Source organism: Ictalurus punctatus, chromosome 14 (assembly GCF_001660625.3).
Source record: "Ictalurus punctatus breed USDA103 chromosome 14, Coco_2.0, whole genome shotgun sequence".
Classification (NCBI taxonomy): Eukaryota; Metazoa; Chordata; class Actinopteri; order Siluriformes; family Ictaluridae; genus Ictalurus; species Ictalurus punctatus.
Genome location: NC_030429.2, coordinates 26,678,369 through 26,704,603, shown reverse-complemented (window position 1 = coordinate 26,704,603; position 26,235 = coordinate 26,678,369). Strand labels below are relative to the sequence as shown.

The 26,235-nt window shown below is 40.9% G+C and overlaps 3 protein-coding genes across 10 annotated transcripts in view; 2 read left to right on the top strand and 1 right to left on the bottom strand.

Annotated features, from left to right (window-relative positions):
• LOC108261627 (protein NYNRIN) overlaps window positions 1-7,818 on the top strand; it is a 64,257-nt gene extending 56,439 nt beyond the window's left edge. For 5 of the 7 annotated variants that reach the window (XM_053685816.1, XM_053685814.1, XM_053685813.1 and 2 more), the window contains 2 exons: window positions 5,562-5,635; window positions 5,746-7,818. Coding sequence is in view for 2 of the 7 variants with exons in the window: in XM_053685820.1 (XP_053541795.1) it covers window positions 5,632-5,635; window positions 5,746-7,049 (1,308 nt within the window). In the remaining 5 variants the exon portion in view is untranslated. Of the gene's footprint in view, window positions 1-4,467; window positions 4,874-5,300; window positions 5,383-5,561; window positions 5,636-5,745 lie in introns of those variants that run through there. The other 2 variants (XM_053685820.1, XM_053685821.1) reach the window with 2 other exon arrangements.
• Window positions 7,819-12,975: 5,157 nt separating this feature from the next.
• Window positions 12,976-17,552, top strand: LOC108274815 (ly6 domain containing, pigment cell; the record flags this gene model as incomplete). The annotated part of the gene is made up of 3 exons (XM_053685826.1): window positions 12,976-13,132; window positions 13,571-13,690; window positions 14,542-17,552. Coding segments are annotated over 3 exons (498 nt in total), but the record flags the coding sequence as incomplete, so codon positions are not given.
• Window positions 17,553-17,796: 244 nt separating this feature from the next.
• clic1 (chloride intracellular channel 1) lies at window positions 17,797-25,540 on the bottom strand. Of its 2 annotated transcripts, none has more exons than XM_017485292.3 (6): window positions 25,477-25,540; window positions 22,621-22,730; window positions 22,365-22,490; window positions 21,065-21,171; window positions 20,766-20,947; window positions 17,797-20,690 (listed from the first exon to the last, which is right to left on the bottom strand). In XM_017485292.3, exons 2-6 carry the CDS (start codon window positions 22,674-22,676, stop codon window positions 20,529-20,531), a joined length of 633 nt encoding a protein of 210 aa, XP_017340781.1. In that variant the 5' UTR covers window positions 22,677-22,730; window positions 25,477-25,540; the 3' UTR covers window positions 17,797-20,528. The 2 variants fall into 2 exon arrangements, with proteins under 2 accessions (XP_017340781.1, XP_017340780.1); XM_017485291.3 differs by lacking the exon at window positions 25,477-25,540 and adding an exon at window positions 25,145-25,470.
• Between the last annotated feature and the right edge of the window lie 695 nt (window positions 25,541-26,235).

The following is a 26,235-nucleotide window of genomic DNA, read 5'->3' as shown; positions in this document are numbered from 1 at the left end:
TATCTAATTTGTTATAAGTTGGACACAAATATGTAATTTATATTTTTTGGTTCATTTTGTCTATCTATCTATCTATCTACCCATCCATCCATACATCCATACATCCATCCATCTTCTATACCACTTCCTCCAGGGTCACGGGGAACCTGGAGCCTATTCCAGGGAGCATCAGGCACAAGGCAGGGTGCATCCATCCAAAACACGAGGCAAAACACGAGGCAAAACACGGGGCAAAACACGAGGCAAAACACGGGGCAAAACACGGGGCAAAACACGAGGCAAAACACGGGGCAAAACACGAGGCAAAACCTAAACATAGAAGCATGTACAAAAGCATGGATAGACGATACGTAAGACGAGGAAGCAGTGCAAACAGTGGCTATATATATGAGTGCTTGTTAAACAAAGAATGTGATACAGGTACAGGTGGTCATGTGACAATGATGTAATATGGTGCAGTGCCTGCTGGGAAATGAAGTCCAGAGTTCCCTCCTTGATATATGACACAGATCATTTGACTCAGCTCAGAGTCGATTGGAATCGCTCCCAAAAAACTTTTTTTTTTTCAATGTATTGTTTTTTTACAAACCAAAACCACACATATTTAGTGATATTTTGACTTCTAATTGTTCATTTTTTAATATAATATAAATCATGTTTCATAAAGTCTTACTCTATCGTTCAGTAAACCAAACAACATCAGTTTTCATTGCATTTTCTATCAGATGTGCAGATGGATCCTCCCTGTCGTGCCTCGTACACACAGCTGAGAGTCAAACTCACCGTTCACGAACAGCTCAGACGTTTGAAAAGAGTTTTTCATCAAATAAACTTGATTCAGTGAAATGACACTGCAGTAGCACAAAACAACGCTCATATGTGCCTTACAGAAAAATCACTTTTTTGTTGTTTTTTACACAATTTTTTCCCATAGGATTTGGTTTTCACACTCGATTTGATACATTTGACTCAGAGAGTCGACTCTTTCTCCATCGACACACCAGCTATGTGGCGCTTTAAGATTTGCTGCACACTGGCTGATTGTTTGTTTTTCTAGGATAAGGAATCTTATAAATGGTTCAGCATGACTGAAATGTGGTGGGTGAACAACTGAACAAGCAGAACTGAGCATGACTGATCACAAAGAGCATTTCTGTACACAATTTAATTATTTATTAATCTCTTTTCAGTTTCGCAACCCCACAGGGAATTATCTATCTTAGTGTATCTAAGGCATAGTGTGATTTTTACTTTCGAAACTAGTCACTAATTTTCAGACCCAGCTTTAGATTTTTTTAGTATCACTATACGTAGTGAGATGGTAATGTGCATCATGGGTTCATCATTGCTCTGCTAGGTTGGGCACTAGGGGCCATTACTTATTGTCTGCTCTGGATGGTGCCCTGGGCATAGAAACATAATCTAACCTCAGGATGTAACACAATGCCACTATCCTTATTGGCATCTGTTTAATGCTCCAAATATCTGTACTCATTTGTGTTCGTTTGTACGTTTAAACCAGTGGTTTGCGTGGTCTACATCAGGCTTTTTTTTGATTGATCTATCTTCTGGTGAAACACTGAAAAAAACCAGGGATGCTGTAAAAATGTCATTTTTCATTCACAAATGATTTACACATTTAAGATGTTTGATGATTGTTGGTTAATTTGCATGATTTTTAAACTACTCTAGTTTTTTTTGCAGCCCCAGCTGGTTAATTTTGTATAAGTACATTCCCCATCTGAAACTATTGGAACGGCAAGACCAATTCATTTGTTTTCGCTGTAGACTGAAGACATTTGGGTTTGAGATCAAAAGATGACTATGAGTATCAGATTTTATTTCCTGGTATTTACATCTAGATGTGTTAAACAGCATAGAACACAGCACATTTTGTATCAGACCACCTAATTTGTAGGTGAACAAAAATATTGGTACATGTGACTGACAGGTGTTTCTTATTACCCAGGTGTGTCCTGTCAGACTGATTGTTTAAACAATAAATAGCTCTGATTGTCTACTCTTGGTTTTAGCCTCCAGTTTCGCCTTTTTGTTAAAAAGGTTATGCCAACATGAAGATCAGCGAGCTGTCTACGGGAGAAAAACAAGCCAAGCCTTATTAAAGATGAGAAAAGAAGGAAAATCAATCAGAGATATTGCACAAACAACGGGCATAGCCAATACAACAGTTCAGATTGTCCTGAAAAAGAAAGAAACCACTTTTGTGTGGAGACAGAAAGGATCTGCTTATCATCCAAAACATACAAGCTCATCTGTGAAACATGGTGGAGGTAGTGTCATGGCTTGGGCTTGCATGGCTGCTTCTGGAACATTTACATTTTTTATCCAAAGCGACTTACAAATGAGAAATGTTTACAGAAACATTTTGTCCCCAATTCACAGAGAAATGCGTCCAGATGAATCAGGAGGAACTTCATCATGCAGCGAGACAACGATCCAAAACACACTTCCACCTCAACACAGGACTTCATCAAGGGGAAAAGTAGATGCTTTTAGACTGGACAAGTCCATCAGCAGACCTTCACCCAACTGATCAGCATCTCACCTCCTGAAGAGGAGACTGAAGGGAGAAACCCCCCGAAACACACGACTACTGAAAGAAGCTGCAGGAGAAACCTGGAGAAGCTTCACAACAGAAGAAACCAGCGGTTTGGTGTCAGTGAGTCACAGGATTGATGCAGTTACTGCGAGCGAGGGAAACGCAACCAAATATTACATGTTATTTACTTTCATTAACTTCAAGACTTATCTGTTCCTATATTTTTGCTCACCAAAAAATTGGAAGGTCTGATACAATAGGTTTATGTTTTATGTTGCTTAACACGTCTAAATGTAAACACCAGGAATTAAAAGCTGAAACCCTAAACTCTCGTCTCATCTCTGTCTTTCGATCTCAAACCCAAATGTCTGTTCCAGTAGTTTTGGTGGGGACTGTAAGTATATCCATCCATCTTCTATACCGCTTATCCATACTGGGTCGTGGGGAACCTGGAGCGTATCCCAGGGGGCACGGGGCACAAGGCAGGGGACACCCTGGCAATCAGGCTACAATGCATGTCTTTGGATTGGGGGAGGAAACTGCAGTACCTGGAGGAAACCCCTGAAGCATGGTGAGAACATTCAAACTCTACATGCATAGGGCCGTGGCGGGAATTGAACCCTCAACCCTGGATGTGTGAGACAAATATGCTAATCACTAAGCCACCGTGCGCCCCTGTATGTATATATTATGATTTAATTTTTAAATTGTCTCATACGCTTACATATCATGTGTTGTGGATAAAAATGACATGAAATAAACATGAGGGAGACTTAGTATGAGTAAAATGTCATTTTATTGGTAATTCACAGGACTGGTGGGTGTGTAGTCTGGAGGAGAGCGGGAGGGGGAAGAAAATGGGGTGCGTCCTGTGGACATGGGGAAGTCAGCAAAGGTGAAGTGAGAGGACCACGGAGAGTGGGGCGGACTGGTAGGTGAGAAGAGGGACGAATGGTGAGGAGATGACATCTCCCTCAGACTGAAAGCTGGAGGGGGGTTCTGTCTGTGTAGAGGCGTTAACACACACGTTCACGGGGCAGATTCTGTATCGGGGGGGGGGGGACCCCGCATTTCCATTTCCAGAGGGGGTGCTGCGAAGATAGTTAAGTAGCACCATGATATCAGCAGTGAGATGCGCAAGCTGATAATGAGTGTCCAGATCCAGATCCAGATCCAGTACAGGGGAGAGGAAGGACTGACGATGGGCACCTAGACACACAGAAGCGGTGTGAGGCGGATATTGACTGATATTGAATATTGAATTGGATTCACACTTTAAAGATCTTAGATCTATGGTTAGAAACTATGGTTTATTAGTCAAAAAGTCAAAAAGAACTATACGAGCTGAGGAGCGCTAACACACACACACACACACACTCTCGTACAGTCAAGGGCGGGCATGTAGACATACACACACACACACTCTCGTACAGTCAAGGGCGGGCATGTAGACGTAACACACACACACACACACACTCGTACAGTCAAGGGTGGGCATGTAGACATACACACACACACACACTCGTACAGTCAAGGGTGGGCATGTAGACATAACACACACACACACACACACACACACACTCTCTCTCTCACACACACACACACATACTACTATAACTTTATAATAATAACAAAAAGGAATATTAAGATATTATAAGGGGAATATCTTATAATAATAATATATATACTCTATAAGAAACAGAATAATAGGATATGTTGGACAGTAGAAGGGTAGTATAATGATATTATGAAGTAGGAAGTACAGTAGCGTTTTTGAAGCAGTATAACTATATATAAAATAGAGATATAGAGCAAATATGAAATTATAAACTAAAATACAGGAAAATGTAACTTACTCGTAATTCAGATGGTGAAGATTCTTGTCTCGCAAGGAAGGCCTTAATTTTAAGAGAGAACTATGAGGAGCCATTTACTAGGGTAGCTGAGTCAAGCTGCCCCCCCCCCCAGAGATAATAGTAAGACCAAGGTCACTCTAGATTGTTTTGTCTCTCCACTTTTGATTCTAATTTGAAAAGCCTTGTTTTTTTGAGCTAATAGTAAGTGCAATAGGCCTTTTTTAGAACATAAGAGTAAGGTAGATCTTTTTTAACCCTATTGGTAGTGAGATCATAGTCTTCTTGAAACATATGGGTTATTTACTGTGTAAATACAGTATAAATACTGGAGCTTAAGCTCAGGGTATCAGATCACTTCTGAGAATTCTCATCGGTGTGGATCTCGTGTGGAAGAAAGACTAAGTTGGTCACCAAATCCTGGGCCCAGGTCCGGGTCACGCAATACAGCGCGCCCAGGGTATGAATGGAATGTGTAATAACAAATGTGTGTGCTGATAATATATGTGCTTATAATAGGAATGCGGTGTGAGAGCGTGTAAGTTTTGGAGACAGGGAAAAATGTATTTATGAGTGCTCTGAACATGAGCTCCATACATAAAGAGATATGTGTGTTGGATAAGCTTTAAAAATTAGTTTCGGGGAAAGTTGGATTTAATTTATATGACTGTAAGCATCATACATACGGGGTTGGTGTGGAGGTGCGTTATACCCTGAAACCTCATGGAATAAAATAAATAGGTGTAATAGTGTGGAATACAAGGTGTGTATGTGAGCTTGCTGGAGTTGTTGATAGAAAGGGGGGTATGTGTGTGTTCCTGTCTGTTCTTATCTGCGCGTCTGTGTGGAGGGAGGGAAAAAAAGAAAACTGTGTGTGTGCTCTTCAGAGTGAGCTTGGTGATGCAGAGCGCAGAGCATTGTGAGATATCTTGCGGTCTTCGAGTGTTTTGAATCCGGTACATATTTTCGGTGAGTCGGCAAGACTGTGTGTGTTATAATTAATTTGGTATCAATAACTGCTGTATGAGTGTTTTAAAAAAAAATTGGGGAGCATGCACGAACATAGTAAATATTTTAGACATCTATCAGACTGCCCATTGTGTAAATAGGAACTACTAGACCTGTAATATATAACAACATATTCCCAGATTGTGTGATCCGGGAAAAGGAAGCCTGAAGGTGCGGAAAAAGTGTGTATTGTCGGGCCATTATTGATAAATGAGTGAGTTAGTCCATTTGGACCTTTTATTTATATTCTATAAATGATGAATGTGGTGTCTGGGTAAAGGCCCCCAAAAATGTCAATAATAATATATAATTTTTTTGCGAAAGCTGCCACAGGGCCTACACAGATGATGTCCCCAACTCAGGACGGGGAAAGCAGCCGGCTGCGGCATCCACAGGAAAACAATGGAGCCCGTATAGTGAGGATACAAAACTCCGCAGGAGTGAACGAAATATCGACCTGGATAAAACGGGGGGCGCAAAAAGAGGCGCGTACTGGGATATGGCGCAGTGTAGAAGGGTTGTGTATAGCCCCAGTCAGCATCCTCCCATGCTTGATCAAAGAAGCCCATGGCGTGGATCACACCAATAAGGCCGAAATTATCCGGAAAATCCATCAGGAATGGTGGTCCCCTCAGCTGGCCTCTCAGGTGGACCAAGTGTTAGACTCATGTGATGTGTGCATCAAGTTCAACGTACGAAAGAACCTTACCACCCCCTTAGGACATATTCGCCCGCCAACGGGACCGTTTCGGCATATAATGATGGATCATGTAGACATGGGAGCAGCCAACCAGGTAGAAGGGAAACGCTACATTCTGGTGATAGTAGACCGCTTCAGCAGGTGGGTGGAGGCGACTGCGACTTCTGAGGAGGACACGGAGTCCGCGGCTACATTTTTATGTTGCGAGGTCATACCTCGATTCGGTATCCCTAATTTTTTGAGTTCGAACAACGGCATCCACTTCGTTAATAACGTCCTCAAGAATGTTGCATCTGCCTTGGGGATGGATCATGAGCTAGGTTGCGTATATTATCCTGATTCCCAGGGCATGGTGGATCCAGGGTACAGTACCCTAACTAATGAACTGGCAAAAATATGCGAGAGCTCTCGCCTAAACTGGGTCAAAGCCTTACCACTGGCATTGATGAAGATGCGATCACAGACCAATCATATAACGCACTTGACTCCTCATGAAATGCTTACTGGGCGCCCAATACCTATGGCGCACACCCAAGGTCCATACACAGGGCCGTCTGTGGCCCAATTGGAGGGCGAAATGCAGGATTATATGAAAATCCTCACCCAAATCCACAGACAGTTGTATTCACAGGTTAGAAAGGCAATGCACGGTGGGAACGAGGTACGGGAGGATGTACGTCAAGTGGCACCCGGGGATCAAGTATACATTCATACTTTCAAGAGGAAGAGCCCCCTGAAAGTTGTGGGAAGAGATCATTGCCATCACTTGAACCAATGCGTCCGTGCCGGAGCAGGCACGGGACAGCGAGGACCGGCAACCCCAGGCCCTGCCAATACAGGGCAGATCACGGAGACGGAGGTGGTAACCGACAGCGACAGTGATTCGGATGCATCATCTATTGGTCCGGCCGACGGCACTCAAGCCTAGGCAAAGTGGCGGGCTGCGGAAATGCTAGATAGACCGGCCCAGTCTGATGCCCAGTCACTGCAGGCCCTTGAAGCACAGTTAAGCGTGCCTCCTGAGCTTCAGTCTCCGCAGGGATCTTTACACACTCCCCTCCCACCGGTTCCGGAGAGCACTGGTGTAGCCGAGTAGTTAGGGGTTAGGGTACCTTTTACCACGGGGCTAATAGCATACCTTTAGCATACCTGTTCTTTTTCTATGACCCGATGGTGATGTTCAGAAGGACTAATCATACCTTCATTGTATAATGTACTAATCATAACCCTGACTGCAGTTCCATATATAGATTGTGACTGGTCAAAAGCATGCGTGCTCCAAAGCATTCTTATAATGTTAGTTTGAATTCTGTGTGATTCCCTGTCTGTAAACTGAATGAAAGTGTTTTAAGTTCCATGATGACATTTTGTGTAAAACACCGAGCACGCGGGAGAGGGAGAGAGCGCGTGCGAGAGATTTCTTTTTCTTCCCTTTTTTCCAATCCTTTAGTTCTCTCACACTCTACATTAAAGTCAAGGTGATTCAATATATATATATGAGCGTAAACATATTCCTGTAAAAATTAAAATCAATCAGTATTTTTCTGATGTATTGTGTTTTGTGCCACATAGTTTCTTCTGCTGTTTCTTCTATCGACATCTTTGCCTGTCTAATGATAAATTTGATCAGCTGACATGTGAATCTGTTTTGAGTGATGTACTTAGCAAATTAATAAAAAAAACCCTGAAAACTGAAACAGACTCGAGGTTACATTCTATGGCTGAGGTCACATCCTCCCTGTTGAGATAATGTTGAGCCTAAACATTTGGTTTTAGAGAGCGCTTTACCTTCATGAACTGACTCGCTAACAAGAGCTGGAGTAACCATAACTACTTCATGTATCTGTGATTCCTATACGCGTACGTGTCTATACATTGTTAAGCAGTGTAAGTGTGAATTCTTCTGGCGTGTGGTATTCATGTTGCATAATGATGAATAATTTCTGCATGTTTTCTCTGTGTATATGTCCAGTGATGAGTAATTAGTAAAGATCAGATGGCAGTAGTAGTCTGCACATTCTAAACTCTCTGTAAGGTGTTGTACGCCTGTAACAGATGTGATATCTGAGTTCGTAACATTAGAATAAGGTGATGATTACTTAATGTGGAATTTGGGTTTTGCAGGGAGTACGAGTATCTGGATTGGACAGCCTTGCATAATGGTTCCTGTTACCGATATGTGCTGATGTGAGTTTGGGAGTTAGTTTAAGTACAGTCCCTTTACAACGGTGTAGTTTGAAATGATTTGTTTCTCTTCTGAACCGTAAATTGGTGAACAGAATAAAGTAGTTGAGTAAATATGCAAATATATATGTGTGCCTGTGCCTATGTATGTGTCTGTGTATATTTATATATATATATATATATATATATATATATATATATATATATATATATATATATATATATATATATATATATATATATATGGTATACGGTGTGCTATGGATATGTCATACAAAGTATACGAGTTAGTATACGAGTTGCAATATTTAAATGATACAAAGCAGTGGTCACAAACTCGAGGAATGGAGCATATACTGCACAATCTGTGTATAAACCATGAATTGATAAGACGTTATACAGCAGCTGAAAACTGAGAAGAACTGAGAGCTGAGAACTGGATGCAGGTTTGTGTGATCTGGGAATTGCAGTCCATGGCAGCCAGCCATGTTCGTGGACCGCCGTGCAGGATGGGAAATGTGGTTTGTGACATGAGTAGATGTAACGCAACCTTAATATGGTCAAGTACAGTTTAAATGAAATGGACACATTTATAGGACGGATCTTATGGCGTTCACAATTGGGCGTTCAGCCAAGGTATCAGCTTGGTGGAAAATTTAAACAAAGTTCATAGATGATAAATTTTATTTTAGACTAAGTTAAATACATATTCACATTCCTCCAAAGTGAGCGACATTTAAATGTCATGTATGAAGGATCTGAGTGATATTTTGAGTGTGAAACAGTTATAAGTTAATAAGAGACAAAGGGGTACATGCATGTATACCATTCAGACTAAACACTAGTGTTGTACACATAAAACCAAATTCACTAGGTTGTTTTGAATGAAAATTAGGGGGATAAAAGTGACTAGAGGACTGTAACTACATATCTAGATCCCAACCTCATTTACTCTATTATTGGGATTATCACTCGTTAGCACAGATGGGATGATATTAATATGTTAGGTTAGTGTACACCACAAATTTTTAGACTAAAAGAATTCCTTTCTCAATATCTTTCTGGTAAATGAAAATCAGGAAGGGATAAGAATGTATCTTCGCCAATTGGGTTTGTATTTTTAAATTCAACAGACTAGAACTATTTTACAGGTTAACTATACATGAGAGTGGAAAACCCCTTTATGAGAGGTGTTATTCGTGTGATTAGAGCAGTAGAGATTACTTTAGTAATTTTTAAATGATTTAATAGACCAACATTATTTAATCTCTGCAGCAATATTTCCTGATCCACTGTGTCGAGAGCCTTTTATAAATCAGCAGACAGGGAAGTGCAGAGGGTACCGTGACATTGTTTTAGGACTTTCAAAACAACGGTTGTGCTGATATGTTTATATGACCTTAGACTTCTTGCAGACTGATAACATGTTCACTGAAAAGGCTTTCTAAAAGGGACATAGGACAGGAGGCTTTGGGATTGGACTGTAATGATCTAATACAGTGGGATGTCCCTGATTTAATAAGAAATAAAATAAAATAAATAAATTAAAAAGAAAGCTGATTTCCACATTTCTGGTATACGTTAAAAACTGAGCTCCTCATCTTGAATTGTTTTTTAATGGCTTCCTGCTTTATTAAAATCAGGGTATAGTAAATCACACGATAAATATTCACTGTTTTAAGGCCTAGATCTGATGCATAAATTGAACATTTAATGATGGGTTGTGCAGTTGTGTGTTCCCAGTTGTCTGTCTCCAGTTTCCAGTACTATTGTCCTGTAAACAATATCTTCAATCCTCAGAAAAGGATGAAGGAACATGCCCACTTAGTCTAGCATTATTACAGCAAGCTGTGATAACAAATGCGATAAGTTCTGCAACACAACCAAATCACCCAGTAACCATTATGTATAGTATGATGTATATAGAATATATATATATAGATATAGATGTGTATATATATATAAGATGTCCCAACTGTACCCTGTAACTGTAATTCCATTCCACATGATATTATTATTGATCAGCGCTTTTTCCAAGTGACTGCATGTGGGAGCTCAATGCCGTTACTCCCCTTAACATTCCTAGATCAGTAGTACACCTGGAAGCGTCTCCTTCGGGGGCTGTGGGCTCCCCTGCGGTGTACTCCTCTGTGGTCATAGACTCCCTTGCACGCTCCCAAGGCCGTCAGGACATGATTGGGGTCATCCTCCACCCCATAAAAGCACAACAAATGTTCCTGGACGTTATCAAGTAGGGTCTGCAGTGGATCACTGATTGTTCACTACAGGAGAACATCCTGAGATCCGGGTGTTCTTGGGACAAGCCTGACATTGAATGGACCTATGCTTTGCACCTGTACTATGGCTGGCAAACTACAACAAAGACTGTGTCTTACATGTGACTGAAAGGGTTGGGCGCTGCTGGGGGAGTCCCGGCTCAGGAGAGTGGGGCGCTTACAGGGCTGTAGTTTATGTGTTGAAAACGTTGGATTTGGTGGCACAAGGATTGCCAGGGTGCGTGCCGCGGCTGGAGATGCTCTCTTAGTGCGGATCATTGGGAAAATTGCTCTCTCACACATCGATCACACCAGGTCATTTCTATTTTTTTCTATTTTTTCCCATATCCTGTTCTTTCTATTTTGAAAGAACAGGATATGGGGATATGGGGTTAGTCTAGGTACCACCCAAACTGAAATTCTTAAACCTGTTAGTGCGCCTAACACACCAACTGTAGTGTTGTAGTGCCTAATTAATTCTGTGGAGCCAGTCACTGAGAACACTCACGATTGCGCAGCCGAAATTCATATTTCCTCAAGCTTAAAAGTTTCGGGTCTGAAACTTCACAAACATTATGAACACCCTGATCTGCCCAATTGGCAGAATTAAAAGTAATTAAAAGTTACTGTAGTGGCAACTCATACTTAAACTAGCGACGGCAGTAGTAGTAGTAATGAATGATTAGGGGAACTCAGTTAATCACACTTATAATCGATGTAGGCAAAAAACGTATAATCAAGGTAGTTAGATTCGAAATAAGATATATATATATATATATATAGCTGAAAGGAGAAGTAAGTTAAGGGTTAAGGGTTATGGCTTGGTACATCTACATGGGTCCGGCGCAAAGTGGTTGTAGGGGGGTCCTAAGGGTCCTAAGCGGTCCTAAGCTCCTCAGCTCCTATTCTGATCAGTGTTGTGTAAGGGACCCATTTGATTACGAGGACAGCGCAGGAATTATGGCGTCGTTAGAGTAATCCTCCGACAGCTAGCGGGGGACGGCCATGGGGTGCGGCAGAACCAGTTCCTCCACAGATATACTCACTTAATTAAGGTATTGTATGAGGCTTTATAGCCTCAGAGGGGGGAAATGTTGTGGATAAAAATGACATGAAATAAACATGAGGGAGACTTAGTATGAGTAAAATGTCATTTTATTGGTAATTCACAGGACTGGTGGGTGTGTAGTCTGGAGGAGAGCGGGAGGGGGAAGAAAATGGGGTGCGTCCTGGGGACATGGGGAAGTCAGCAAAGGTGAAGTGAGAGGACCACGGAGAGTGGGGCGGACTGGTAGGTGAGAAGAGGGACGAATGGTGAGGAGATGACATCTCCCTCAGACTGAAAGCTGGAGGGGGGTTCTGTCTGTGTAGAGGCGTTAACACACACGTTCACGGGGCAGATTCTGTATCGGGGGGGGACCCCGCATTTCCATTTCCAGAGGGGGTGCTGCGAAGATAGTTAAGTAGCACCATGATATCAGCAGTGAGATGCGCAAGCTGATAATGAGTGTCCAGATCCAGATCCAGATCCAGTACAGGGGAGAGGAAGGACTGACGATGGGCACCTAGACACACAGAAGCGGTGTGAGGCGGATATTGACTGATATTGAATATTGAATTGGATTCACACTTTAAAGATCTCAGATCTATGGTTAGAAACTATGGTTTATTAGTCAAAAAGTCAAAAAGAACTATACGAGCTGAGGAGCGCTAACACACACACACACACACACACACTCTCGTACAGTCAAGGGCGGGCATGTAGACATAACACACACACACACACTCTCTCTCTCTCTCTCTCTCACACACACACACACATACTACTATAACCTTATAATAATAATAAAAAGGAATATTAAGATATTATAAGGTGAATATCTTATAATAATAATATATATACTCTTTATAAGAAACAGAATAATTGGATATGGAGGACAGTAGAAGGGTAGTATAATGATATTATGAAGTAGGAAGTACAGTAGCGTTTTTCAAGCAGTATAACTATATATAAAATAGAGATATAGAGCAAATATGAAATTATAAATTCATGAAATCATAATTCAGATGGTGAAGATTCTTGTCTCGCAAGGAAGGCCTCAATTTTAAGAGAGAACTATGAGGAGCCATTTACTAGGGTAGCTGAGTCACCCCCCCCCCCCCCCCCCCCCCCGAGAGATAATAGTAAGACCAAGGTCACTCTAGATTGTTTTGTCTCTCCACTTTTGATTCTATGTGTAATTTGAAAAGCCCTGTTTTTTGAGCTAATAGTAAGTGGAATAGGCCTTTTCTGGAACATAAGAGTAAGGTAAATGAGCTCTTTTTTAACCCTATTGGTAGTGAGATCATAGTCTTCTTGAAACATATGGGTTATCTAGTGTGTAAATACAGTATAAATACTGGAGCTTAAGCTCAGGGTATCAGATCACTTCTGAGAAGTCTCATCGGTGTGGATCTCGTGTGGTGGAACGGAACAATAAAGCTGGACCCTTGCTTCTTCTCACTCACGGCTGGTGTCTTTTTCTCTCTCCAACTGGGCTCAGAGGTAGATGTGAGTATTGGCGTCTAAGCTGAATTTTAAGTGTTTTTGGGTAATAGGATAAATTTGAGCCAGCACATGCTACAATAAAAAAGCACATTTTAAGAATTGGTTCTTCCTTAAAGATGACAGGCTTTAATCAGTCTCTGGGTAATAGGCCGAAAAACAGAATCAAGGAGACATCAGTTACAGTATTACAGTATTGGGAAACAGCTGGTGTTTCAGTTCTTGCTAATTACCTAACTAGCTAATATAACTAGGTTAGCTAGATAAGCATCATTTCATACCTAGGATTAACCAAAACACTATAATCATTATGACTGAATCATTTCCATTTCTTCATTTTGCTCACACTTTTGTGTGTGTGTGTGTGTGTGTGTGTGTGTGTGTGTGTGTGTGTGTGTGTGTGTGCACCATCTCAGCAACACCTCTCTCTGTCTCTCTCAGCAGTGTGTCTCACCTGTTACAAGTGCGTGTTTCCAAACATTTCTCCACTCGACTGCCAGCAGGTTCCTAAGAAATGTGCTGAAGGTGAGCGCTGCCTGCATTATACCGGCAAAGCCGTAAAGGGTGAGGACACACACACACACACACACACACACACACACACACACACACACACACACACACACACACACACACACACACACACACACACACACACTGATCCACTCATACCAGCAGTGTTACAGCCATACTGAGAATAAGCCATCAGTCAAAAGAGAACAAGTTCAGACCAAGAACATCCCCCTGAGGGACTCCTGTAGATTCACTGCTGTACTGATTCAATAAACTACAGATTGTTCAGAAAATATGGACAGTCCATGTTCAGACTGGTTCTTACTGGTCAGACTGGATTCTAACCAGCCAGGTATCATAATTTTTTAGGAGATTTGGACACTGAACTGGTACCAGGATTGATGGTTTTGAACACTTGCTGGCTGGTTCTGACTGGTTAGGTCTGATGGCCTTGGAGAGGATTTTGGAAACATGCAGACTGGTGCTAATTGAACATGCAGCTGTAGACTGGTCAGGTTTGATGCTTTTACAGTAGTTTTGGACTTCGGCTGGTCTAATCTAGATTTTTAAGCGGTGTGGTGTTTCTGTAAATGCTAGTTTGCTAGCTACGTTCATGTTAGCTAAATGCTTGCTAGCTAACACCGAGTTGTAGTTAACTAACTTCAGATACAGTATGTTAAGTGAAATGATACATTTTTAAGTTACAAACAATGCAGAAGGAATTATGGGACATGTGTGTGGTTATTGTTGGTGTAGTGGAGGTACAGTGGAAGTATGAGACCAGCACAAATCTGAAGCATTAGCAAGAGAAACAGAGAAGACATGTGGAGATATTATTTGTCTGGTCTTGTCGTGGATGTCAGGACACGAGTGTGAACTCACTTGTTGTTCTCTGTCCTCAGACTCTGTGACTTTTGTGCTGAAAGACAAGAGCTGTGCCAAGGCGTCTGAGTGTGGTATTACGGGACAGAAACGCGCCGCGGGACTCGTCTTCACCTACACCACACACTGCTGCGACACTGACCTATGTAACGCTGTGGCCCCGCTCAGCGCCCCCTACTGGAGACGAACAGCACTTAGCCTCTGCGGCACGGTGCTCGCTGTCCTGCTGGCCTCAGTGTGAACCCCCACACACGCTACATATCTACTGTATATACCCTCTCTCACAGCTTCAATGGTACAAACCCTCTGTAACTGACAGGAACGTTCTAGAACCTGACGAAACATGTTCTGATTCTAGAATCATGAACGCTGATATTACCCCTAACATTTTCAATAACTGGAACTAAATACAAAATACCTTGTTCCAATTCAGGAACGTTAAAGTGCACTCGTGTTCTAGACACCTAACATGTTCTGATTCTGGAACGCTAAAGGTCAGTGAACGATGCCATAGTGATGCTCCATTTAACCGACCGTTTCACTGCTACGACCATGTTACTGTTGTTGTTGCTTTATTTGATGAATTTTATAAATTGCACAAGAAAGCCATCCTATAGGCCATCCATACACCATTTTAAAACTGCCGAGGATAACAAACACAAAAAAAGCCATAGGCTTATTTCCAATGTTGTCCTCGAGGTTTAAAAACTGGTCACATATAAAGTGGTAAAACCACCCATTCTAACACTTTTTAAAATCAGTTTTAAAAAACAAAGCCATCTTTTTACTGCCTTTCTAAAAACACCTTTAACTTGTATCTGCTTTATAATACACGGTAAATCATTCAGTGCTATACAGCTAGCATTTAAAAAGGATTTTCCCCCACTAAACTCTTAAATCTACAAAGATAAACACCAGTATTACTCCTCCTAGTGCAGTGGTTCTCACCCAGGGGGCGCGGAGAGATCGGAATGGGGCGCAAAATGATGATTTTTTTAAATTCACAGACATTGCATCGTTTGGGTTCTTGGTGTATTTTATTGCTTTTCGAACAGAATGTGTATAAATGAAAAACCCCGCGTTCCTTCTCTCCTTCTGTATTTTACTTTTGCTGGGGGAGAGGCGGAGCTTAGCCTGACTTTTATGTAGCTGTCAGTGCAGACCAGTGTTCCCAAATTAGCGACTTTAAAAAATAAAAAATAAAAAGCGCCTAGTAACATTTTGGACAAACCTTAGCGACTTTCCAAATGTGGGCGGTACTGTTCTGTAAGCACGAGGTCCTGCTTTCACACTGCACTCACACCTCGCTCTCTCTCTGCGTCTGCTCTGTTCAGTGAGGGGCCGAGAGCCGGAGATTTAACAATGTCATGGATAACCATCCGTTTACACCATTCGCATGAGAATGTTTTTAGAACGCAAAATGAATGTAATGTAACATGTTTTACATGTAAAATAGTCCACGTTATTACAGCCTAGTTCTCTTGTTCAAGGTAATTATGGTGTTTAGAAATTTATTATCATTCATTATTCAATTTATTATCATTCATGTTCCATACCTGTCCGTTATATAGTTTTATAAAAGTCATAAAAGTTATTTTTAAAAAACTTTAGTTACACACACACACACACATATATATATATATATATATATAACAGATGATCATTATATCTGGTTTCCTCCAATATATGGTCGGGGGGATGCGTGTGCCACATGATAGGGAAGGCTTCAGGGGGCTTTAGTTGCAAAAGGTTGAGAACCTCTGCCCTAGTAATGACTATGCAAAAACATAATACTTTGGGACACTATTCATAATCATTTTAAACACTAATACCAATTTACGAAAGTTTATTCTTTTGTCACCTTTTTTTTTTTGTAAAAACAAGTTCCCTAAAATGTTCATCATTAGGATGCAATATAATTCAATTCAATTCAATTTTATTTGTATAGCGCTTTTTACAATAGACATTGTCTCAAAGCAGCTTTACAGAAATATCAACACGGTGTACAGATATTAAAGGTGTGAATTTATCCCAACTGAGCAAGACACTGAGTGGCGACGGTGGCGAGGAAAAACTCCCTGAGATGTTTTAAGAGGAAGAAACCTTGAGAGGAACCCGACTCAGAAGGAACCCGTCCTCATCTGGGTAACAACAGATAGTGTGAAAAAGTTCATTATGGATTTATATGAAGTCCGTATAATATAATATAACTCTGCTCAATTTATTTTGAGCAGTCTGCCATTTTCTTTTGGTACATTTAGATATACCGCTACACCAAAATGATGCAGCAGCATCGTAATGTGGCTGCACTAACGCTCTAGCTAACATTTTAAGTTTGAAAGTCTAAAAAAAAAAAAAAAAAAAGTCATTTGTCTTGCTAGAAATTTTATCCTGCTACAAAATCTTCATGTGGATTAAAGCAGCCATATTGTCTCCCGACACTTTACTACAGTGTCTAACACACCCCAGGTACTTTACTTCTTGTTTAGACCCAATAATCATATCCCCGACCTTCATTTCTACTCTAGAACTTTTTCTTTTTTTTAACTTTGGCACTCGAACCAAATAATATAGACTCAAATATAGAGGCAAAGCGAGCTTATTATCTATAAACCATTCAGAAACCCCTTCAATCTCTCTGTTTAGCTCGGCTTCAACTGTTTCTTTCTCATCATGAAAAACTATTATTGCTGCACTGTCTGCATATAATATAAGTTTGTACAATAATGAACGATTTCACTCGGACGTCATGTTGATGTAAGGCGTAAACCATGGAAATGTGACTAGCGGTTGATGTGAAAAGCAATTTCAGGGTAATTTAATTCGTAAAGAGTCTTTCCCTAGAGATTTACCAACATGTCTGAAGGACACGTTGACGTTCTGGATGGTTCTGTCTGGTTTCCATAGTCACTGTGGTTTTACGACGTCTGTATGGAAAGATTCAGCTATACAGGAGCTAGCTAAATTGTTTGCTTTGGTAATTCTTGTTCTGTTCTGAGTCAAGAAAATATTAAAATCATTCTATCAGGTTGTCGAGTTCTGATATTTTATACCCGGGGTGGGGTGATGACAGGTCACGAGGAAAACTGTAATTATTACATCGCTTATCATCATGCTACACAAGTGTAGAGGAGTTAAAAAAAAAATGGATTTTTAAAAAATATATTACTCCAGAAGGATTTAACTGAACATTGCTCTATCTATACATCAGTTCTGCTTTCTCGGATCTCTGCCTCGATTCACTTTTTATTCTTTGTGAAGAAATAAGTCCATCACATCGTTTAGGTTGTTTATTAAGGCCCATGTATTTGCTTCACTTATAAAAAGGATAGAAAAGACAACACACATCTGTATTTGATTATCCTTTAACCATTTAGTGCAGCTGCATGGTGGCTGTGGATCAGCAGTGATATCAGCTCGTACACACCCGGAGTTCAGCAGAAACAGGAAGGAAATTGCAGCGCAGGAGGAAGAGCGAGAAGACGTAGAGAGGAGGAGGACGAAACGGCCGGAAAGGTTACAAACGGAGGGGCAGGAGAAGGGGGGAGGCGTTTCCTCTCACGCTGCAGACAATCGCACTTCTCTGTTTTACAGGAAACCTGCATCTGGTCTTACTTCAGAAACCCTAACACACAAACAGTTACAACCAATCGCCAGATAACGTTTCTGATGTAAAATAGTTTTACAGCTTCTCCTGTGTGTTTCTTGGCACTGTAGATACATAAGACAGCAAATATAAATATATAAAAATCATTAAAAAAAAAAAAAACACGTTTTGTAGATATTTGAAATCTTGATGATTCCCTTGCTTAAAAACATACAAACCCAACAATAGAAACCTTCACAGAATTTGTAATGGTTATAATGGGAATCGCATTGGTTTTAATGGAAACTGTAATAGTCCCCTGTAATTTGATGCCATGTCCAGTGGATCCCATTAAGGACCAATAATAGTAATGGTTAGCTGATGGTTTGTAATGGTATTTCTAGGGGAAACAGTGGAATTTGTCATGCTTTCTATAGTTATCCCCCCACTTTTTTTCAATTCCAGGGTCATCCTGCACTCGTCCAATCGAACGCTCTCCAGAACATGTTCATCGCACTTTGTAAACGAACTGGGTGGAACAAAGGGCTCTCGGGTAGCAGCAGTTTAGCATCAAATGTGCAGTTTCCTGCATGGTATATTACTTCCAAGCCATCCACTGTGTTGAAAAGATGTTTGGAGTTTGTATGGGTGTGTGAGTCCCCTTCCAAAATCTCCATTTTGGCTCAAATGTGTATGGCTGTTGATGGTGTGTGAGCAGCAACATGCAGTTTTTATACTCTGCTCATGTGCAGGAGCCAAGTTCAACACTTCAAGGCACATGTGTGTGTGTGTGTGTGTGTGTGTGTGTGTGTGTGTGTGTGTACTAGCCAAAAACAGCACAGTGGTTCACCAGATCAACCCCCACTACCTCACTGAGCTCTCTACCTGCATATGAAAACAACTCCTACAATACACATGGGCTCGGTTTCAAATCCTGTACTGTGTAGAAGAGAAATGCGACACCTCGCACTATTGTGTCGAACACAACAGAGCACAGTGTGCGCGTGTGTGTGTGTTTGTGAGAGGTTTATGCCCCAAAAACACTGAAATCAGTGCTTTCTGAAAGCTCCACCCCCTTCTCTATGAACACAAAGTGTTTCACACTTCATTATTTGTCCTTTCTCACACTAGTGCACTAAAATACATCATCTGAGACGCAGCTCCAAGTCTGAGCGTGTGGTTTACAGGTGTAATATTAGTCAGGATGACTACATGGCTGCTTCGTCGCTATGACATGCTGAGCAAACGGCTGCAAGGGGTGGTTTCGTTTCCGAAAGACGAACAGAGAACAAGTGCGAGCCAACGTCATCCTGAGAGTAAACGCTTGCACTCACACACACTTCAGTCCCATGACCCACTCTTGCTTTAATTCATCTAACGAGATATACGCTAAGCTAGCAAGCTAAGCTGTGTTTAGCATTAACATTCCCTCTGGAGCAGTAACTGTGCGATGTCAAGCTAACTTAAATACTTTAATGCAATACTTAAAGTGTTTTGCAGTATGAATATTACAGGCTAGTGGTGATGTCACGATCGAGTTTGTGATTGGCTGGTTAAATTTTACTTAAGCTCCGCCCCTTTTGGACTGTCATTAGGAAAAATAAAAGTGTGTTCAGCTAAGTGTGGGAACATGAGATGCGGCATTAGCGTGTGTATAGATGAACAAACAAACATGAAGTGTGTGAAACATGCTATGGAGTAATAAGCGTGTGAGAAGATAAAAGTAAAGAAAGAAGATAAAAAGTAAAGAAGAAAAAAAGTAGAAGGGTGTGTATCGAACGACTAACAGGCTCCTTAACAAGTCTGAAACATATCTCTAGTGCAAAATTTTCTCCCCGAGCTGCTTGTTAAAGGGACGGTTCATCAAACTGTCCGAATACACCGTTTAGTTTGGTGAAGCGCTAACCTCAGCTAGCCATATAGTTTGAATTTTCTTAAGAATTCCTCCTTTTGGTGCAGAAAGAAGAGCCACGCCCTCTTCCAAAGCTCCTGATTTTGTGAGGTTGAAGTTCATCTACGAGAAAAATATACATGAAAGACTCCATGGCTTTGTGCTAGCTGGGTAAATAGTTATTCTGAGTCATTAGCTAGCTCACGCTTGGTGTACACGTTTCAGTTGCCTAGCAACAGTGATCTCATGAACGGATGTTCGGTTTCTCATGTCAAAGGCACATTATGAGCTTTGTTTTAATAAACGGTTACATAAAAAAAGTCAAAATTATGGGGCGTGGCTTCTAATCTAGAGTGACCTATTATCCAGTAGTTTTTGAACCGAGGTGAATTACTTGGTCAATGACTGATGTAAAGGTAGGAAACGTAGAAAAATATGCAAATTTTGAACCGTCCCTTTAACAGCTACTGAAATGCAATCCAATAAGCAACCGTGTGTGTATGCATACAAAACAGTGTGTGTGTGTGTGTTTATTTGAGAGCTTTAACGACAGACGAGTAGGCGATTTGGATCTCGTCGTCACTCGGACACGTGGAGGAGAATTCCTCACGTGCGTATGCAGCATCCAGGTATCGCCATAGCGACAACAGAGAGCGAGGGATGGAGAAATTCCGAAACTTCTGACACACCACCTGAGAGAGAGACAGAGAGAGAGTTAGCCCTGTTAGACAGTGGATGTGTTAGTGTCATTAGCTATGATTTGTCACCTTGACAATGTGTAACTTGGGCAGAAGGTTGCAGTCGGCCAGTGTAAGTTCCTGTCCATCCAGGAAGGGGCGGGATGATGTGGTGACATCATCAGCACTGTTCTCATCAATCTCGTCAGGTAGAGGAGAGCCGAGGTAATCGTCCAGTTTCATCAGAGCCTTCAACAGGCCTTTCTCCAGGTCTACACACACACACAGAAAAGTCCTTTAATTTCATCATCATCATCATCATCATTATTATTATTATTATTATTATTATTATTATTATTAGTAGTAGTAGTAGTCATAGTGGGACTCACTGTCGTTCATGGCAGGGTTGGAGTTCTTGATGTAGGCAGAAAATTTAGAGAAGACATCCATGCCAGCAGTGTTGGACTCTGGGTTACGGGCAGCCAGACGAGGGTACCTGTGGTGTATTTGTGTCGGGGGGGGGGGGGGGGGGGGGGGGACAGAGAAGAACCAACAAAGGTTAGGAAAAGTGATGCATCAACCATCCATCAAATCATTCATCCACTCATCCACCTATCCAACCACCAAGTCATTATCCCATTCATTCATTCATTACCCAACCATTTATCCATCCAACCACTTACCCAACCACCAACCATTTATCCATCCAACCACTTACCCAACCACCAACCATTTATCCATCCAACCACTTACCCAACCACCAACCATTTATCCATCCAACCACTTACCCAACCACCAACCATTTATCCATCCAACCACTTACCCAAGCACCAACCATTTATCCATCCAACCACTTACCCAAGCACCAACCATTTATCCATCCAACCACTTACCCACATAGCCGTCCAGCTAATCATCCACCCATCCAACCACCGATCCATCATCCCATTCATCCATCCATCTAACCACTTACCCAACCACCCATCCATTCATCCACCCATCAATCCATCCAACCACTTACACAACCTCCCATCCATTCATTTAAGCATCCAGCCATCAATCCTTCAACCCATTCATCCATCTAATTACTTACCCAATCATCCAACCAACGATTCATCTATCCATTTATTTACCTAAAAAAATCCATCCATCCACTTATACACCCTTCCATCAATAATCCATCCATTTAACAAATGCATCCATCCATATATCCACCCATTCTTCCAACTATCCATCTTCTCATTATACCCTTCATCTATCCCCAATTCTCCATCCATCCATTTATCCATCATTAAAAGATCCATCCACCGACCCAAACATCCATCCAATCAACCACCCATCAACCAATCTTTTCATCTATCCACCCATCCATCTAGCCCTCTATTCTCCATCCATCCAGCATCCCACCAGTATTAAAGAGAATGGTGTTGATATTGAAATTAGCAGAAACAAATGAACATATGGATGGACTGAAACTTGTACTTAAGTGTTTAAATTTTTTATTATTATTATTTTTTAACCACAAAATAAATATACTGTACATAACTGTAATAATAAACAGACTCAGTAGTAAATAACAGCAGGTTTTTTTTAAAACAGAGGTCAGATACTACCCTCACACAGACAAAGATAGATGGTAAGTGTATATGAATTGATAAAAATAAAATGAGTAAATGAATGAGTGCGTACTTAGGAGGACAGAGGTGTTCCTCGAGAAACTCCTCGATCTTGTTGGTGTCCGTTTTCACCTCCCGTCCGTAGAGCAGGAACGGGGGCTGTGCTCCTGGAGCCAGGTCCTTCAGGACATCCGGCTTCCTGAATTTTATTTAAACATTTCATCCTGTTAATACGCAGCTGAAGACATTTTACGCTGTGTGTCAAGACCAAAATGACATTAATTAAACGGGTATAAAAAGAAGACATTATGAAGTGCATGAACACACACCTCTTCATATCGATGGTGGTCACATTAAAGGTCACTCCTTTAAGCCACAGCACCATGAAGAGCCTCTGAGAGAAAGGACAGTTCCCGATGCTCTGCCCATCACTGCCCGCCTACACACACACCCTTCAGTTTAGTTTAGGTCACTCTAATCACCAGTGATTATGTTTAAGTAATTTCAGAAAAATTAAAATGGTGTTTGAGAAAACGCAAGACGTGTTCTGTTATATATATATATATATATATATATATATATATATATATATATATGTATTTGTGCAACTCAAAGAGGCCTCATATCTTGTTTTCTCCCCCCTCACCATTTCCCTCCATAAGGTCACAGTATATCAGTGGGGAATTTGATACAGAGTTAAACAAACATCCTTATTCCCTCACAGCATCAATGCTGAACAGATGGTCAGTGTATTAACCTTTATACGTTTGCTTTGTTTTGTGTGTGTGTGTGTGTGTGTGTGTGTGTGTGTATAATGGTTGCTTCATATTCATTGACACCCTCAGCTTGATCCTTCTACGTAGTTATGGCACAAAGCTAATGTTTGTCTAGCAAAAGCTTTCTATCAAGTTTACGAAGAAACTTAAATGTTTATTAGTCTGAGGTAAACTAAGGTGAACAGAAACAGACTTGATGGTTAACTAGCTAACTCGCTAATTAACTGGCCTTCTAAACAGTGCTGCCATCTTATTTGCTAGATTTAGCAACTTATTAAACTAATTACTGATCACCATTATTCCCAGCAACCAATCACCACTGATCCCTGTAACCAATCACTGATCACCATTGATTCCTGTAACCAATCACTGATCACCATTGATTCCTGTAACCAATCACTGATCACCATTGATCCCTGTAACCAATCAATGATCACCATTGATCCCAGTAACCAATCAATGATCACCATTGATTGTTCACATGCACACTTCCTCGTTCTTTATTTTAAATCTTGTCATTGGTATATTTATAGTAATAAAAGTGAGTTATTATCCATAACCGTTTCCCTCGTGACTATTTCCAGACTGCTCACTACCACTACTTCATTTTCTCTAACATCCTGATAAAAACGATAGAATTTTGCAAAAACAAACAGTTAGTTTGTGGAGCCATAACCAAACATGGCTTCTTTCTTATAGAACGAAGTTATAACCTATTATTTTCTATTCAGATAAAACTCTATTCTACCGTACGTGTTTTCAGAACGTCTTCCTTTTTTACCCAACACGTACTGATGTGCAAACGATCACGACCGTTTGGCGAATACGCTCCGCACATGAGGTCATCTAGCAGCTTTCAGCGAACTGTTTAAGTATGCGTTAGGTACTTTCCCATGAAACGAGCTAGCAACACTGTAGTTCGCTGACATTGACGTGACCTTGGCTAGCTTGTAGTGTGTGCAAGCATCTGTGTTTTTAGTTGGTGATTATTTTATAAGGAAATATTGTGAATACGTTACGTCATATGGCATGGGTCGTGTGGTGTGTATGGTGGAAAGTCTTCAGGTTTTGAGATATTTTTAACTAGAGCAGGTCTGAGTGGCGCTGAATCAACAGGTCCGTGTGCGGAAATGGGAGAAAACTGAAAGAGTCTGGGTGTTAAACAATACCTGCTTTCATACTGAAGGGAAAGAAGGACAAAATACACACTTTCTTCCACACAATGACTGCTTTATTTATGTGCGCCTTTACCTCAGTCTGGGAAAATACACATTTCCCTCAGGGCCCCGAAAACAGTTTCCTCTCTCTCTTTCTCTCTCAAGGGACAACGCCCATCTGTTTTGATTAATTTAGGCGTTTACATCAATAAAACAATAGACAAAATACTACAGCTCAAGGATAAAGTTTCTAAAATGGCGTCGGTTTAAAAAAAAACAAAACGTCCGTTAGGATTTAAAAAATATATTTATTCAAACTCCATTTTGTCCTTTCCAACGGTAAAAGCGAGGCCGCACACTAAAACCGACGTGCTCCCTACACCAGTGCACTACACACTGTTAAGACATAGCGTACACCTAGGGCACTAGAAATCCACTAGGCGGCCATTTTGGAACGCGGTTACACCTTGCACTGCTATCAAATAACGTTGATCAGGTAGTTTATTCAGTGACGTTTTTATTTATTTAAAACCTCTGTTTGGCCAAATTATGTTTTATTATCAGGTTGGTACGGAAAAAAACCCCACATTTCTGATAAAGTGCACTTATGAAATTAGAGTTTTAAAGCAGGGTAATTAGTATAAAAGCAACGCCAGTGCAGCATTGTAGACTATTATGACTTTATCTTACACTAGACTGTAGTACATTAATAAAGAAGACTATAAATGTGTAAAGCGTGAACTTATATTGATGTTCCCTCACTATAAAGATCTTAAATCAGCCTCATGGATGGGCAAGTTATAACTGTTATATGATAGAAAAAACAGTGTAGTAGTAATAATAATAATAATAATAATAATAATAATAATAATGTTTTAGTAGTAATATTTTTCTTTCTTCGCCATAATCTGCCAACTCACCTTCACAAAGAGCTCAATCTCCGGCTGATTTCCCTCGCTCATTTTAGTTTAGTTTGACCAGTGAAACTTTTTGCATACACACAGACCAGAACAAAACAAACAAACAAACAAACAAACAAAAAACGTCTAAAATCCAAATCTGGGTAGTTTAAAATACTTTTTAAAAAAATGTCAAAAATGTTGTCGTCACTGATCCGATTCGACTTCCGGTCCGAAATAACGTTACCAAACTCCGTTCAAAATCTCCAAGGAAACGCCACAGATCAGCGTGAAAGTGAAGCAGAATGTCCACCACTGCACACCCAAAATCTCTTTTTAAATATATATATTACCCTTCATCTGCGAGAGTTTTTAAGCTCGTACACGCGAGACTCAGCCCACTTCCTTTCAGCGTTCGGCTTCGTTTCCCTGGGTGACCACAAAGCGGATTAGCCGCTTTTGCTAGTTTCCGCGACACGTCAGCGCGCCCGCCATATTGGAAAGGTCTGTACTTAACTGCAGCCTAATGCAAGTCTGATCAAATCCACTGTTTTTAGTCGCTTTATGTTCAACTTAGTCTCAAAGGTTATAAAATGTTATTTGTTATAGACGTCACATGTCTGTTATGTGTACATCCACCAAGCACTTTATTAGAACACTATACTAATACTGAGGAGGTCCTACCTTTGCTCTCAAAACAGCCTCAATTCTTCATGGCATGGATTACACAAGATGCTGGAAACGTTCCTTTGAGAATCTGCTCCATGTTGACATGATTACATTGTGCAGTTCCTGCACATTTTTTAGGTGCAGTTTCATGCTGCAAATCTCCAGTTCTACTGCATCCCAAATATGTTCTACTGGATTCAAAAGGCCACCAAAGAACACTGAACCCATTGCCATGTTCACGGAACCAGTTGCTTTGTGACATGGTGCATTATCATGCTGGAAGCAGCCATTAAAAGATTAAATTGTAAATTGTGGCCATGAAGGCATGCACATGGTCAGCAACAATACTCATATAGGCCATGGCATTCAAACAATGATTGATTGTTATTAATGGGCCCAACGTATGCCATGAAAACATTCTCTAGGCCATTACACCACTTCCA